The sequence below is a fragment of the Gopherus flavomarginatus genome, chromosome 14 (assembly GCF_025201925.1).
Source record: "Gopherus flavomarginatus isolate rGopFla2 chromosome 14, rGopFla2.mat.asm, whole genome shotgun sequence".
NCBI lineage: Eukaryota > Metazoa > Chordata > Testudines > Testudinidae > Gopherus > Gopherus flavomarginatus.
Genome location: NC_066630.1, coordinates 41,194,677 through 41,212,174, shown reverse-complemented (window position 1 = coordinate 41,212,174; position 17,498 = coordinate 41,194,677). Strand labels below are relative to the sequence as shown.

The window sequence follows — 17,498 nt, the reverse complement described above, 5'->3', positions numbered from 1 at the left end:
TGAAGGGAGAGGCCATGAATGGGAGCTCTGGCACTGACGGACATTTACTGAGTGCTGGATCCCCCAGGCCTCCTGAATTCCAAAAGCAGAACTCAAACCAAACCAAGTAGCCAGTTCACGAAGGAGACTGTAATTGATCCCTGCCCGTTCTGCAGCACTTGCAGTGAGTAGCCCCACTGCCTTCAGCAGACCTGCTTGTGTTAATAAGAACTGCAGAATTGGGCCCTCCATGAAAATCTGCAAAATGCTCTTATAAGGGAGAGCTCCGTTTCTGTGTTTATACATGCCTGCCTCCCTGTCTGTCCTCCACACCTCTCCCTTTCGTGTCTCTGCATATGGGTGAGGAGTACCTGCACCCCCACACACCACTACGCCATAGGTGAATGGAATGGATTCCCTACGGGAGATGAGGTCTCTCTGTGTTCCTCTGTTGCAGGTGATGAATTTCACATGTCAGGTGCGTGGAAAACACACCCAGACTATCATGCTGTCCAACCGGAGCAACCAGTCATGGAACCTGCAGCCCATCATTGAGGGGGAACAATGGAAAGGTCCTGAATTCATCAGGGTAGAGGCCCATCAGCAAAACAAACCCTACGAGATCACTTACAGACCCCTCACCATGAACATGGAGAACAAGAAGCATCAGGTATGTGAGCTGTGAAGGTGTAAGAGCACTGGCTGCCATTTCTTTTATTGCACCAGACCTTTGTAACCACTGCTAGAGACCTGATAACACAGAGTACTAATTCTGAGAGAGTAACCGGTGTATCAAGCTTTCAAACAAAGATTTTCAGAGGATTTGAGTGTTGAAATGAGCCCCATCCTTCCGGGTGATGTCATAAGTATGGCCATACTGGGTCAGACCAATGGTCCCTCTACCGCAGTAGTCATATCTGACAGTGGCCAATGCCAGATGCTTCAGAGGGAATGAACAGACTAGGCAGTCATGGAGTGATCCATCCCCCTCACCCATTCCCAGCTTCTGGCAAACAGAGGCTAGGGACCCTTCAGAGCATGGTTTTGTGTCCCTGCCCATCCTGGCTAATAGCCGTTGATGGACCCATCCTGCATGAACTTATCTAGTTCTTTTCTGAACCCTGTTATAGTCTTGGCCTTCACATCATGTCATGGTATCCCTTGCACTGAGGAGACCCCTCTGGGAGAAGGGACACTAGTTATTAGGGAGAGATAAGCAATAGTAATGAAGAAATCAATTATTATAAATATTGATAGCTGGGTTTGTGATGACTAGGAGAACTGCATGCTGAATTGCCTGCCAGGCGCAAAGATTGCAGACCTCTCAATACATCTAGATACACTTATATGCAGTGCTGGGGCGGATTCAGTGATCATGGTTCATGTAGGTACCAATGACATAGGGAAAAGTAGGAGAGAGGTCCTGGAGGCAAAATTTGGATTGAAGTCCAAGACCTCCACAATAACATTCTCTGAAATGCACACAGAGCTGAGAAGACAGGCATAACTACAGGGTCTCAATGCATGGATTAGACAATGGTGTTTGGAGGAGGGATTTAGATTTATTAGGAACTGGGGATCCTTTGGGGAAAGGGGGAGCCTATACAGGAAATATGGGCTCCACCTAAACTAAAACAGAGCCGAATTGCTGGCATGTAAAATTAAAATTATTCATGGTCGTAGAGCAATTTTTCAGCTAAGAGTTGGGGAAAAGCCGACAGGCGCAGAGCAGCACATGGTTCTGACATCCACAGAGGAAGATTTATTAATGGGGATTCTCCTAGTAAAGAGGAGAAGATAGAAGTTGATAAAGTATAGGTAGGAACTGAAGAGAAACCGTCAACCAAAGAAGTTCAGTTACATCCCAGGAAGGCAGACAACTAAATATAGGATTGACAAATGTTATACATGCGTGTGTGCAAATCCTAGAGTCTAAATACCAAAATGGGTGAACTTGAATGCCTTATACTAAATGAGCATATTGATATACTAGGCATCACAGAAACTTGGTGGAATTATGTTAATCAATGGGACACAGTTATACCAGGGTACAAAATATATTGGAAGGACAGAGCAGGTTGTGCAGATGGGCGATGAAAGTGAGCATAGGGTCAAATATAGTAAAAATCTGAATCAGTACCATCAGATCTCTATGGATAGAAACTCCATGCTTTAATAAGAATATAGCAGTAGGAATGTACTACCAACCACCTGACCAGGATAGTGATGGTGACTGTGAAATGCTCAGGGAGTTTAGAGAGACTACAAAACCAGATAACCCAATAATAATGGGGGATTTTAACTATCCCCCTATTGACTGGGAACATGACACAGCAGGATGGGATGCAGAGATAAAATTTTGAGACACAATTAATAACTGCTTCTTGGAATGGCTAGTCCTAGAACAAACCAGGGGAGAGGCAATTCTTTATTTAGTCATAAGTGGAGAACAGGATTTGGTTCAGTGAATATAGCTGAATCACTCATTAATAGTGACCATAATGTAATTAAATTTAACATCCTTTTAGGAGGAAAAATACCAAAGAAACACCCACAGTAGCATTTAACTTCAGAAAGGGGAACTACACAAAAATGAGGAAGCTAGTTAAATGGAAATTAAAAGGAACAGTCACAAGAGTACAAAAATACCTGCAAGCTGCATAGAAACGTTTTAAAACCACTGTAATAGAGGCTCAAAGTAAACATATTCCCCACATAAAAAAATAAACAGCAAGAGGACCAAACGACTGCCACCATGGCTGAACAACAGAGTCGAAGAAGTGGTTAGATACTAAAAGGCGTCCTTTAAAAATTGGAAGTCAGATCCTCCTGAGGAAAATAGAAAGGAGCAAAAACTCTAGCAAGTCAAGTGCAAAAGTATAATTAGGGAGGCTAGAAAATAATATGAAGATCAACTAGCAAAAGACACAAAAACTAAAAGCAACATTTTTTTAAAGTCCATCAGAAGTAGGAAGTCTGACAAACAGTTAGTGGGGCCATGGGATGATTGAGGTGCTAACGGTGCACTCAGGGAAGGCAGGGCCACTGCGGAGAAGCTAAATGAATTATTTGCATTGGTGTTCAATGCTGAGGATATGGGGGAGATCCCCACACCTGAGTGATTCTTTTTAGGTGACAAATCTGAGGAACAGTCCAAGGTTGAGGTGTCAACAGAGGAGGTTTTGGAACAAACTGATAAATTAAACAGTAATAAGTCACTGGGCCCAGTTCTGAAGGAACTCAAATATAAAACTCCTAACTGTGATATGTAACCTATTGCTTAAATCAGCCTCTATACCAGATGACTGGAATGTAAAGCCAATTTTTTAAAAGGGCTCCAGAGACAACCTGGCAATTGCCGGTAAGTCTCATTTCAGTATCAGATAAATTGGTTGAAACTATAGTAAAGAAGAGAAATATAGACACAGAGATGAACACGATTGTGACCAGGGACCCAGAGGGGCCACACTGAGGAGATTCAATTAGGGCAAACTGCAAAGAATGGAGCAGACAATTCCCAAAGCTGGTGATTATTCCAATACTTAGATCCACCAAGTTAGCCACAAAACAATGTCTATAATATCTTACTGGTTACACAGAAGTCAAAACACAATTCCCTTAAAAGCAACCCAGCCTTTGGGCTCCCTCCCAGATAGCCCAGTCAATTCTACCAATCCCAAAAGATCAGACACATTACCTCCCAGGTTAATGACTATTTCAGATCCTACCCAAATACGCTTATAGCCAAATACACGCTTGTTAACTAAACTAAAATTTATTGAAAAAGAAAATGGAGTGAGTATTGGTTAAAAGATCAGTATCCATACAGACATGAGTACCGTTCTGAGATGAATACCGTTCTGAGATCAGTATCCATACAGACATGAGTACCGTTCTGAGATGAATACCGTTCTGAGATCAGTATCCATACAGACATGAGTACTGTTCTGAGATCAGTTTCATAGCAGAGATGGGGAGCTTTGGAGTTGCTTTTAGTTCTTAGAATTAGTCCATAGTTTCAGGCCAATGTTCCATACACAGGGTGATCCAGATGGGACTGGATATCTCAGTCTTTTGACTCAATCTTCCCCCGCATGAAGCATCAAGCGGATCTGAGATAAAAGGATCAGGTCCCAAGAGTTTTTATACCGTTTTCTGGAAGGCTGTGATAGCCTCTTTACAGCAGGGATTCCTTGGGTGAAGAATAGCAGCTCTGAAGTAGAACTAACTATCTTATATGCATACCCGAGTAATTAGTTGCATTCATCAGCTTAAGGTAATTATCCATTCAGCAGTCTATAGACAATTTGCCACAAACTTTAAAATGAAATATAGACAATGGTGTTATCACTCCCACATTCCATCTAAATGTTAATATTCCCCTTTGATCGCTGAATCAATAGACTACACCTATATCCTGATATAATGTGACCTGATATAACACAAATTTGGATATAATGTGGCAAAGCAGCGCTCTGAGGGGGTGGGGCTGTGTGCTCTGGTGGATCAAAGCAAGTTCAATATAATGTGATAAGATTTTTTGGCTCCTGAGAACAGTGTTATATTGGTGTAGAGGTGTATCAGGGTTGGAAGGGAGCTCAGGGGGTCATCTGGCCCAACCCCCTACTCAAGTGAGACCAATCCCCAGACAGATTTTTGCCCCAGTTCCCTAAATGGCCCCCTCAAGGGTGGAACTCTCACCCCTATGTTTAGCAGGCCAATGCTCAAACCACTGAGCTAACCCTCCTCCCAAACTGTACTAACAGCAGGAGCTGTCTGTTTACATGGCTAACCTCTAGCAAGCTCTAAGTAAACACATACAATTAGTATTACCTCTAATTCTCTAACAATACAGGTTTGCATTTCAAAGCGCTAGTCCACTTAGCGTGGCTATAGTAACTAGTTCTATGTAATAGCCCTAATTAACATTTACATACTTTTCTAACATGTCTATAAAGGTTGGATTTGGTCATTTGCCCTGTGGTTGCTTAACCCTTTCAGGCTCAGCATCACAACAGTATATTGGGAAGAGTCAGCCTGGTTTTTGTGAAGGGAAATCATGCCTCACCAATCCATTAGAATTCTTTGAGGGTGACAACCAGCATGTGGACAATGGTGATCCACTGGATAGAGTGTACTTGGGCTTTCAGAAAGCCTTTGGCAAGATCTTCACCAAAGGCTTGTAAGCAATGTAGGCTGTCATGGGATAAGAGGGAAGATCCTCTCATGGATCAGTAACTGGCTCAAAGATAGGAAACAAAAAGTAGGAATATATGGTCAGTTTTCACAGTGAAGACAGGTAAATAGCAGGGTACCCCTGGGGTTTTTAAATAGCAGTATCTGTACTAGGACCAGTGCTGGTCAACTTATGAATAGGAGTAAACAGTGAGGTCTCAAAGTTTGCAGACAATACAAAATTACTCAAGATGGACTGGTAAAGTCCAAAGCTGACTGTGAAGAGTTACAAAGGGATCTTGCAAAACTGGGTGACTGGGCAAGAAAATGGCAGATGAAATTCAGTGTTGATCAATGCAAAGTGATGCACATTGGAAAACATCATCCCAACTATACATATAAACTGACAGGGTCTAAATTAGCTGCTGTTGAGAAACAGATCTTGGAGTCATCGTTGATCGTTCTCTGAAAACATTTGCTCAATATGCAGTGGCAGTCAAAGCAGCTAACAGACTGTTAGGAACCATTAAGAAAGGGATAGATAATCAGAACATATAATAATGCCACTATTGCATGCAGTTCTGGTGGCCTCATCTCAAAAAAGATTTACTAGAATTGGACAAAGTACAGAGAAGGGCAACAAAAATGATTTGGGGTGTGGATCAGCTTCCTTGTGAGGAGAGATGGAAAAAGCCAGGGACTGTTCAGCTTGGAAAAGAGAAAGCTGAGGAGGGATATGACTTAGGTCTATAAAATCATGACTGGACTTGGCTGCTAGTCCATGCTGCCAAGACATCACTGCTATTGTTCTCAGAGCTCACTTGGATATGGCTGCACATGCCGCAGTCACCCCTCTGATTACAGTGTAGACAGACTTTGAGCTACTGAACCAGGACTGCACCAGGTGTGGCAGCTTTCACAGAGAGCTGCTGTTGCTGCCTGAATTAAGCACTGTGCCCCACTAAAAGGCCTCTCCAAGATGTCCCCCATACTTGGAGGTCACAGCCACTGCCCCAAGGAGGTTTGCTGGGGAATCTTTCTGCTGGTCCAAGGATGCCAGTCTGCAGCCTACTAGCAGCTCCCTGGGAGTGCTGAAGAGGGAAGAGAAGGTCGGGTGTGCAGGGGAGGCAGGCTATAAATCAGGAGTGAGGATGGAGGGAGGCTGCACACTCTCACCTGGGGAATCTGCAGGAGAGAGGCTTGTCTGGGAGCTGGAGCATCATGGCAGGGATAATGAGGGCCATGGGAGAAAGCTCACCATTCCCCAGCTTTATTAGCAATGGTCACTGCCAAGACTGCTTCTAAGGCAACTGCTGGAGACGTTGGGGGGCAGAACCCGGGATGCAGATCTGCACAGAGTACAGCTCACTTTTGCACTCCGCTGCTGCTGCTATATCTCTGGGCACGACCAGTCCCTCTGCCAGCTGCGCACAGCCGCAAAGTGACTGTACCACAGCTGAGAATCAGCATAGTGCAATGACAGCCTGACCCCGCCTGCTTTTCTCCAGCCATGCCACCTCTCCTCTGCCACACCAGCAGGAGGAATGAGCGGTAGAGTAGGAACCCCCTCTGTTGATTCTTCACTGTTGCAGGATCAGCCTTGCATTGGGATGCGTCCTTCTGGGCTGGTGGAAATGGCTGGCTTACCCTGGCAGTGCAGCACAGAGCAGTTGTCCTCATACCAGCAGCTCTGGCCCCTGCATGTATGTGGTCAGGAGAGAAGCTGAACGGGGACCCTGAAGGCAGGGGAAGCTACCAACCTTTTGCATTGTCTCTAGGGCTCCATCTTCTTTCCGCTTCCCGATGGGACAGGTTTGCAGTACCTCCTGCAGGGGACTGCAGAGCCCCCTAAGTCTTCAGGGACCATTGTCCGAGAGGTGCCGTGCAAAACTACCTACACTGAATTGCTCCCCATTGCGAACTGGCTTAACAAGCCACAAAGGTAAACTGGGACGGGCCTAGCTGTTCACAGCTAGCAGCACCAAGGGGGGCTTTCCAGACTGGTGTTACCCTGACAACTCCCAGCCATCAGTCATTGTGTGCTGTGACTAGGGTTCCCAGAAAGCCTCTGAGAGATTGTCTAGGCCACAAGTTTGCAGGCACTCAGACTGGCCCTTATTCCTGTCTCAGGAAGCATGGACCTGGCTGACAATCAGCTCTGCTTTGGGGGGGTTTATGCTAATAAACTCCATCTCCCTCCCCATAGTAGCTGGGGGAAAATTTGCCCAACAGTCTGGCAGGGCAAGAGCTTTCTAGAAACAATACGTGATTAGGCCTTCAGCAAGCTTGTCACAGGGATGTCACCCATCCCCGCCATCTGTAATAACACCCTGCCATAGGGCTAGTCACTACCTTTGATCCATCACATACTACACCAAGGGCTGAGCAGACTGTGGCCTAGGAGCCCTGTGCTCCAGGGACTGGAGCTGGCGTCCACTGCCCTAGCTCATAGCCCTCTGCCCTGTGGGTGCTCGACCCCCACCCACTCCTGACCCCACCCCTGCCCCACTCTCACCCTGCCCCAACTCCACCCCTTTCCCCAAGTCCCGCCCCATTCCACGTCTTTACTGCCTTCTCCCTGGAGCGCACCGTGTCCCCGCTCCTCCCCCTCCCTTCCAGAAAGTCCTAAGCGCTGCCAAACAGCTGTTAGGCGGCCAGCGGGAAGTGCTGGGAGGGAGAGGAGGAGGCAATGGGGGGGTGGGGGGGAGCTCGGCTGCCGGTAGGTTCAGAGCACCCGCTCATTTTTCCCCGTGGGTGCTCCAGCCACGCAGCACCCACGGAGTCGGCGCCTATGCCCTAGCTTATGCACTTCCCCCTGGGGTTCAGGAGATCCCACAGACCCTCGCCTGTTAGATAACAATGGGCTGTACAGATGAGGATGACAAGGCCCCATCTGTGTTTCTTACAGATCAGAGAAATGAGCCAACAGGATTTGGTCCATCCTCGTTAGAATTCAGATGGGTCACTTGCAGGGCCGGCCTTTGGGGTGGGCCGTATGGGCCCCTGCCCAGGGCAGCCCGCCCAAGGGGGTGCCGTGCGCAGGGTTTGGATTCCCACCTGACCTGCTGCTGAGAGCCAGCTGGGCTAGCGGGGGTGGCAGGCGGGAGAGCAGCAGCGGGGGGCAGGGGCAGTTGGAGGAACAACCTAGGAGCTGGGTGACTCCTCCAGAGCAGGGGTGCCCTCCCCCCACTACACATGCTCAGCTGCTGCTGTTCCTGTCCCGCCCTCCGCACTTCGTCCCTGGAGGCGCCCCTGGCCACTCCGCACTGGGAGTGTCTCCTGTCTGCTCTGTGGGGGGGGAAAGGGGGGCAGATGGTGGGGTGTCCCCCTCCCCCACCCGTGTACCCCATTTCCCCTAAGCTGAGGTGACAGGACAGGGGGATCTGTGTGTGCTGCTGGGCGGCTGCTTGTGTCTGAACAAGCCGAATTCAGGCTCCTGATCCTGAGTGATTTCTTAAAGAGACAGCGCAGTCACTCACTCAGGCGCACACACACTCCCCTCAACACAACACACCACATCACACCACACACACACTCCTTCACACACTGCCTCCTCAACACACACACACACACACACACACACACACACTCCTCTCAATACACACACACACACACTCCCCCCAACACACACACCAGGGCTACCTGCGTCCAGGTATCTTCCCCACCTGGGCTGTGCTGCTGAGGCATCAGGAGCTGCTGCTCTCCTGCTCTCCCCTTGTGCTGCCTTCAGGGAAATTGCCCTGGATGCAGGGAGCACTGACAGCTCCTTGTTCCCCCCTCCCAGCCCCCTAGGGCTGCAGGGGGTGGAAGAGCAGGAGGCCAGTGGGGAAGCGAGCAGCAGTGTTAGCTGCTGTGTGCATCCAGGTCAGTTACCCCATGTGATTGCAGGAGGGGGATGCGGGGTTAGGGGCACAGGATGGAGGGGCAGGGTTGAGGTGAAGGGATGCATGGATTGGGGCACAGGAGTGGAGTGCAGGGGTTGGGGCACAGGAGGGGGCAGGTGTTGGGGTGTAGGAGGGCAGGGCTAGGGGCTAAGGAGTGGAGTGCAGCAGTTAGGAGTGAAGGGGGCACAGTGCAGAGGTGAGGGGCACAGGATGGAGGGGCAGGGTTGGGGTGAAGGAGTGCATGGATTGGGGTACAGGAGTGGAGTGCAGGGGTTAGGGGCACAGGATGGAGGGGCAGGGTTGGGGTGAAGGGGTGCATGGATTGGGGCACAGGATGGAGGGGCAGGGTTGGGGTGAAGGGGTGCATGGATTGGGGCTCAGGAGTGGAGTGCAGGGATTGGGACACAGGAGGGGCAGGTTTGGGGGTGCAGGAGGGCAGGGCTAGGGGCTCAGGAGTGGAGTGCAGCAGTTAGGACTGAAGGGGGCACAGTGCAGGGGTGAGGGGCACAGGAGGGGGCAAGTGTTGGGGTGCAGGAGGGGGCAGAGGTTGGGCATGAAGGGGGTGTAGAGATTAGGGGTACAGGAGGGGGAACAGGCATTAGGGGCAAAGCGGGCACAGTACAGGGGTTGGGGGGAAGGGAGGGTGGGGAGCCTGGGGAGCCCACAGGAGCCAGCAACAATGGGGGGTGCCATGTACACAGGAGCCAGGGGCACCAAAATGTAAGTTCACCCAAGGTGCCATTTTCCCTAAAGCCGGCCCTGGTCACATGGTTTGGAACCACAAAGCGCATACTGGATCAACTATTGAGGAGCAGAAGGGCCAGACTGTGCAGGGCCCAGGAATTGTGGGATAGCTTTGGTGGACTATCCGAACACAAGCCTGGCTACAAGAGCCTCAGGGAAGTGGGCAGGTGTGACACTACAGCTGATCGTGGGCTCAGACCTCTACTCTGGGCGAGCCAGTCAGCCTGTATTATGAGGGGTGCGGGTGCATGTCACAGGGCTTTGTGGGTGTTAGGGCACGGCGTAGCCATGTGTCAGCGCCCGTGTCCCTACTGCAGTGTAGACATACTATAGCTGCACCAGTCGGACAGCCTGCGTAAACGTTTGCCACCTGGTGCATGTCTGGCTGTTTGCAGTGGACATGAGGCCTTTTGACCTTTCTCGTTTGTCTCTCCCCAGATTCCACGTGATAGTGGATATGATCAAACCAGAAAAGCTGGACATCACCACCATGCTGAAGGGGCTGGATTACACGGAAGTGCCTGCCTCCTCCAAGAAGGACTATAAACTCACCTTCTTCTCCTATAAGGAAGGACTATTCAGTGCTAAGGTAGACCCACTCCCAGGCCCTGCGGTGCTGCAAAGGAAGGGTTGCCTGCTGATCGCGTGTGGGGATGAGGGTGGGTGTCTCTAGGAGTCTAAACCAAAACACTGAAACTTTTGGGTGCCCAGAATGAAGAGACTGCTCTGGTAGTTAGGCATCTACAGTAAAGCTCCCCTGGAAGCTGATCAGGGCACCTGTTCTCTGCCAGGTGTGCATGGGAGGCAAGTGGGAAGAGTCCAAGATGAGTTCATTTCTCCTCTGACCAGAACCAGCCCCCGGCCCAGAAGGAGCTCCCAGCTCCCCTAGGTCTGACTGTTACCTCTTTTGTACTTGATTTCAGGTGACCTTTCGCAATGAGGCGACACAGGAGTACTTGTTCTACCTGGTCACGTTCAAGGCCATCCCTTCCGGTCCGGTCAGCACCATCGAGATGGTTACCCCTGTTCGGCAGAGCACGTCCTCATCCGTCAAGGTGGAAAACCCCCTCGTCTTCCCAGTAACGTTCACTACAGACTGCAAAGTGCCCGATGTCAACCTCCCGCCGCAGTTCGTTGTGCCCGCCCAGTCCGAGGTAGGACAAAGCCTTGCACAGCAAACCGGCTTCCCCTGCTCTCTTCCCTCTGCAGTAGCGCAATTGCTGTGACCTTCAAGAATGTCAAGTCCAGCTACTGAGTCAATCACCTCCGTGTCAGCCCCCTCCAGGGCAGTGCTGTCGCAGGTAGCAATCACTGTGCTAACCACTGTGCACTGGTTCCGTTGCTTCTCCAAGTGCAATCCCACGAGGCTTCCGCCTGCCCTTCTGAGCACCATCTCTGCCCCCTGCCCAGGCCTTGGCTGCGCTAAACACCCCAGCTCCCTGCACCCTTGTTCTGGGTAGGCCGAGAGCAGCGGAAGTGGGGTTGAGCTGCTCTCTGCTCTACCAATCTCCTTCACCGCCCCAGCTCCCCATGCCCAAAGAGCAAACGGACACACAAGTTGATGAAGAATACAGCTTTATTTTGGAAAATGTTGCCGCTTTGTCTGTGGGCCAGTGGGGAGCTTTTCATTTTCTCTGGGGCAGATTCTCCACCAAGCAGGAAGGACACAATGAATAGTTAAGAGTCCTGTGGCACGTTATAGACTAACAGATGTTTTGGAGCATGAGCTTTCATGGGTATTCACCACGAAAGTTCATGCTCCAAAACATCTGTTAGTTTATAAGGTGCCACAGGATTCTTTGCTACTTTTACAGATCCAGACTAACACGGCTACCTCTCTGATAAATGAATAGTTAATTCACAAACATACAGACATGGACAGGCACAGGCATCCCCCTCCCTCCTGCTTTACATGGTTTGCCACAGCTCTCCACGCACTTCGTCAATGCATCCCCCACCCCCAAGGGCTGGGTATGAGAAATGTCGTTCTTTATATCCAGTAATTCCTGGAGACACGCACCCTTGTGGCTCAGCCTGTACAAACTTATCAAAGATAATCCCCGTCCCAAAATGCTGACGAGCCAGGCTCAGGGTGGATGGGGGGAAGAGATGTAACACGCAAGCAGAGTGATCAGAACAATGAAACAACTTTTGTTAGCTCCACAATTTCTTTGCTTTCTGTCCCCCTGTCTGGGGTGCAGGTGTGTCATTTCGTCTTATGAATTGATAAATAATGATCATCGATTAATGAATTCACACCCCGTCTGCCCCATGCCCACCATGTAAACCCATGGTGCTGTAGATGATAAATGCCCTGAGGAAGTATAACCCACACACCTCTTGGTTGCGGTGCTCTGTCCCAGCTAATGGCACCGAAACCACTGGGAGAGATTAATGCATCCGCTCTACAGCCCTAGCCAAGGGCCAGCTGGCTTTTATGCAGTAGAGATGCATTTATTAAGCTCGAGAGGTCCCAGGTTTGATTCCATCTGCCGACAACGAGCATCTGTTGGTGTTACACAAGTGAGCACTGATTGGGTTGCAAGGGCGCTGGGTGTTACAGCAGCTGTTGACTGTCCATGATGCAGCACACCAAGTGCTAATTTCCATCCCTGGCCTGGGCACTAACATTTCTGTTCTCACACAGATGGACTAGGTTGGGGTGAGCAAACTTTTTGGCCCGAGGGCCACATCTGTGTGTGGAAATTGTATGGTGTGCCATGAATGCTCTGAAAATTGGGGGTTGGGGTGCGGGAGGGGGTGAGGGCTCTGGCTGGGGGTGCAGGCTCTGGGGTGGGGCCAGAAATGAGGAGCTCAGGGTATGGGAGGGGGCTCTAGACTGGGTGAGGGAGTTGGGGTGCCGGGGGGGTGAGGGGTCTGGGCTGAGACTGAGAGGTTTGGAGGGCAGAAGGGGGATCAGAGCTGTGGTGGGGGTTGGGGCACAGGGGGAGTCAGGGCTGTAGGCTCTGTGCAGTGCTTACCTCAAGCAGTTCCCAGAAGAAGCGGCCTCTCCTCACTCCGGCTCCTACACAGAGGCACGGCCAGGCGGCTCTGTGCGCTGCCCTGTCTGCAGGAGCTGCCCCGCAGTTCCTGGCCAATGGGAGTAGCGTAGGCAGCACTTGGGGCAGGGGCAGTATGAGGAGTCCCCTGGCTGCCCCTACACGCAGAAGCCAGAGGGGGGACATGCCTCTGCTTCCGGGAGCTGCGTGGAGTGGGAAAGCCCCTGACCCCGCTCCCCGGCAAGAGCTTGAAGGCCAGATTAAAATGAGTGGAGGGCCAGATGCAGCCCCTGGGCCGTAGTTTGCCCACCCCTGGACTAGGTTGTTCTCTCTTCCCCCCCAGGGGATGCTTGTGTTCGAATTCCAGCCCCTAAAAGTCGGAGAGGTCAGTGGGCGCTTGGTGCTACAGAGCAGCGACCTGGGCTCCTTCCAGTATGACCTGAACCTGAAAGCCATTGCAGCTAGGCCGGAGAAGCCGCTGTACTTCCGTGCCATGCTGGGCAGCAGCCAGAGCATCACCACCAAGTTCATTAACTACACCCGTCAGAGAACGGAGTACACCTGCAAGGTGAGCAGGGCCCCCTGCTCTGGGGCTGAGTAAGGAAGCCACCAGTGCTCACGGGTGGAATCACAAACATTCAGCAGGCAACTCGGTCTACCTGTCCCATCAGCCCAGGGCCGACTTTAGGCCGATTCGCCCGATTCCTAGGAATCGGGCCCCACGCCTAAGGGGGCCCCGTGCCTTAGACACTTTTTTTTTTTTTAAACTTACCCTGGGTCCCTGGCTGCGATCTGCTCAGGGGTCTTCCGTGGTCCCACTCCCTTGAGCAAAGCGCAGGCGGGAGCACGGCAAGCCCCGCGGCCCCAGCTGGAGCTCTGGCCGGAGCACGGCAAGCCCCGCGGCCCCGCTTTCCTGGCTGGAGCCCCGGCTGGAGTGCAGCAAGCCCCGCTCTCCTGGCTGGAGCCCTGGCCGGAGCACGGCAAGTCTCGCTTTCCCAGCTGGAGCTCCAGCTAGAGCGCGGCAAGCCCCGCGGCCCTGGCTGGAGCCCCGGCTGGAGCGCAGCATGCCCCGCGGCCCTGCTCTCCCGGCTGGAGTCCCAGCCGGAGTGCTGCAAGCCCCGATGCCCTGCTCTCCTGGCTGGAGCCCTGGCTGGAGTGCAGCAAGCCCTGAGGCCCTGCTATCCTGGCTGGAGCCCCGGCTGGAGTGCGGCAAGCCCCGTGGCCCTGCTCTCCCAGCTGGAGCTCCGGGCCTTTAAATAGCCTCCAGAGCCCTGGGGTAGTGAGGGGCTCCGGGGGCTGTCTAAAGGGTCAGGGTTCCAGCTGCCTCTGCCACCCCAATCCTTTAAATAGCTGCCAGAGCCCCGCCACCCCCACGCATTCCCCAGGGCTCCCATGGCTATTTAAAAGGTCCAGGGCAGGGTAGAAGCTGGGGAGCCCTGGGCCCTTTAAATAGCCCCCAAAGCCCTGGGATAGCAGGGAGCTTGGGGGCTATTTAAAGGGTTGGGGCTCCAGCTGCCTCTGCTGCACCCCCTGCCCTGCCCACACCAGCCCCGCTCCCCCTGCCTGCAGCCAGCTCTGCACCCCGTGCCCACAGCCAGTCCCTGTCAAACTCCCTGCCGTATCTCCAGTCAACCCCTGCCACACACCCCTGTGGCCCTGCCCAAAGCCAGCCAGCCCCACACACACTGCTGCCCACACCAGCCCTGCACACCTTGCCCTGTCTCCAGCCAAACCCTGCTGCACCCCCCTGCCTGAAGCCAGCCAGTCTCACACTCCTCTGTCTCCAGTCCTGCCAACCCCTGCTGCATCCCCCCGCGGCCCTGCCTGAAGCCAGCCCGCCCCACACACCCCCTGTCTCCAACTAGCCCCGCACCAGTTGCCCTGCCTGCAGCCAGACCCTACCTCCAGTCAGCCCCTGCCCTGCCTCCAGCCAGCCCCATGTCCACTTGTGCCCTGCAGTTCCCAGGGCAGTAACCCTGCACACCTGCTTCAATGAGGGGGGCAGGGAGCAGCTGGGACCCACACATCTGACACCACAGTCATTAATAACCGATCAACAGCATATATGATGCAATGTACATAATATATAATTTTATTATTTATAGAGTTATGGAAAGTAAATAATACATGAAAGAAATTAAAGGCTTTTTTTTCCACTTTTTTTTTTAAGTCATCCCTGCCAGGGCCCAGCCAAAAATGTTTGAATTGGGCCCCGCACTTCCTAAAGCCGGCCCTGCATCAGCCTCCTCGAGCAGTACATGCCCCTTCAGCACTGCTCTGCCCTCCCCACTGGAACCTTTCCTAGCTTGGCCAATGCAGGTGAATGGTGAGGTTGTGGTGAATGTAGCCAGCCTTCCCACTGACTTCACGCCAAGGCTGAGCCTTCTGCAGGGACATCTTCCCCTGTGGGGTCACTCAGAGCTGCCATCGCAGTGCAATGGTGCTTAGGGCGTCAGTGTGGCCTAGCGGACAGAGTGCTGAACTGGAGGCTTGGGCTGTAGTCTCGGTTCAGCCACTGGCCTGCTGGATGACTGCGGACAAGTCACTTCCCTGCTTTGTGCCTCAGTTTCCCCATCTGTTAAAAAGGGTTGAATGTCCTATTTGTAAAATGCTTTGAGATCTACTGATGTGCTAGCTAGTGCTACTATTAGTCTAGAGGGAAGATGTCCCCTTTTGTGGCAACATTAGTCCTGGTGTTACTGCCCAAGGCAATAGAAGGTGCCTAAACCACAATGTTTAAGCCAGCCCCAGAGCCAAACTTTCCCAGAGTTTCAGTTGGGAGGGGGAGGTTTGAGCAGTCCCTGTGTGCATTGAAAGGCCCCCCGTGAAGGGGGCTGGAATGTGCATTTCATGTAGAAAATGGTAAAGATCCCCCCATACATTTTGTATCAGGATCCTGTGATACTAAATTACCCTACTGCTGTTCCTGGTCCTGAGCTCTGGGGTATGTCAGACTTTGGGCCACAGAGGCTAAAACGCCTTCTCTAAATCCGAGTGATGCCTTCTCTCCCCTTGCAGATCGACTGTTCAGATTTCCACACGGATAAAATCATCAATGCAGCCGCGGGCTCTCAGGGGGGCACAGAGGTCAGTGTGGACATAACTTATGAACCCTGCCAGCTGGGTGAATCAAGAGGAACTCTCATCCTGTCTTCACCCATCGGAGGAGAATACAGCATCCCGCTCTTTGGCGTGTCAGTGCCCCCCAAGCCTCAGGGCCCCTTTCAGATCAAGGCTGGCTCCAGCACAGCCATTCCCTTCAAGAACGTGTTCCTGCAGCACACAGCCTTCACCTACAACGTGGAGAACCCAGCCTTTACCGTCAAGGCTGCTGAGACCATACGCTCCAAGAAGAACATCTTCATCACCGTCAGCTTTGAGGGGAACCCCACTGGCAGCAAGATGCCCGTCACCAGCAAGCTGGTCGTCTCCTGCGCCCGGGCATCAGGCATGGGGGCAGGCATTTCCTGGGTTTATTACTTGAAGGGCGTAACCCCTGAGAAGTGACCTAGTGGCACGCATGCGGAGCAGCAGTGTCCCAGTCCCTAAACGGGCCTTTCCCCCGCTTTGCTGAGCCACTCGCAACTCCAAGCGTAGTCATGCACCTCCTAGGATCTGACTTTGGCTGGTCTTTATTTCCCTCCCCATCTCAGTACAGAATGGACTCGCTCTACAACACAGATGTGCCTTCGCAGTGAAAAGCAGCTCCAGAGTCTCTTCACCAGGGTTTTTGCCAGTACAGAAAATGTTTATTGGATCTACACGCCTACTGAAAGCACTGGGCGACTGCAGGATTGCGTATGGGGCATGCACAGAACACACTCACCTGTATATAACAGGGGCTGTTGCTGACAATTCCCAAAGAGCAGGCTAACAGATCTCATTACTACTGAAGTGACCTGGCAATCGTGTCACTTGTCCTTGGCCTGATAGCGTCACTGATCTGTTAGTCAAATTATATGAAAGTTACAATATAAAGATCAGTGGGGAAGATCCCAGCTATCTGTGTATATGTCTGACTGCATGTGTCAAGACTCAGTCCATTTATCCCCCCTCAGTTGATAACCAATAGAATTGCCTTCATATTGCCTTCAAAGTACAAACCTTCCTGCCTGAAGGAGGATTCACTTACTGTGGATTTATTAAAAATACATCTTGTGCACAAGCCACCAAAGGTGCTGCAGCTTTTCCCAACAGAACAGAGCAGAGTTCATGAAAACATTCACATTGTATCCCAGAAATATGAGGACTCCATCATGCCTCCCAGCTGATCTCACCCTCTGGGATCAGAGGCTAGGATGACTGTTGGCATCATGGTTTCTTTGTTTGTTGTATGAAAATGTATTTTGGAATAAAGATTGTTAAGCAGACACAGAGATTCTGGTCAATATGTTGGCGTGGATCTGGTTAATGTGATAGTACCATAGTTAGCACACAGACACCCTGTGCCTCAAGACAAGGGAAAATTTGGATGGAGAAAGAATCCAGAGAAGTTGGAGGTTTCATGACTATCTAGAAAGGAGTCAAAGCAGGGGGGCCAGGAGAGGGCTCTAGCGCCCCCCACCCCTGAGTTTTGTAGGGGAGGTCTACGCACCCTTGCCCCAGACAGCGCTCTTAACTGCAATAGCTTGAGTGTGATATGTGATGAGTTCAGAAGCTGGGAGCAGGACAGCCTTTGCAGCAGGGAGTCTGTTTATAAACAGAGGCAGGGTGATTA

The 17,498-nt window shown here is 51.6% G+C and overlaps 1 protein-coding gene across 4 annotated transcripts in view; it reads left to right on the top strand.

Moving 5' to 3' along the window:
* The window catches only part of HYDIN (HYDIN axonemal central pair apparatus protein), a 382,125-nt gene extending 364,981 nt beyond the window's left edge, over positions 1–17,144 (top strand). For all 4 annotated transcript variants that reach the window (XM_050922316.1, XM_050922315.1, XM_050922318.1 and 1 more), the window contains exons 81-86: positions 437–649; positions 6,933–7,096; positions 10,221–10,371; positions 10,706–10,936; positions 13,125–13,349; positions 15,800–17,144. In XM_050922316.1, coding sequence (XP_050778273.1) covers positions 437–649; positions 6,933–7,096; positions 10,221–10,371; positions 10,706–10,936; positions 13,125–13,349; positions 15,800–16,288 — 1,473 coding nt within the window. In that variant the 3' untranslated portion in view covers positions 16,289–17,144. The remainder of the gene's footprint in view (positions 1–436; positions 650–6,932; positions 7,097–10,220; positions 10,372–10,705; positions 10,937–13,124; positions 13,350–15,799) is intronic.
* The last annotated feature ends 354 nt before the right edge of the window (positions 17,145–17,498 follow it).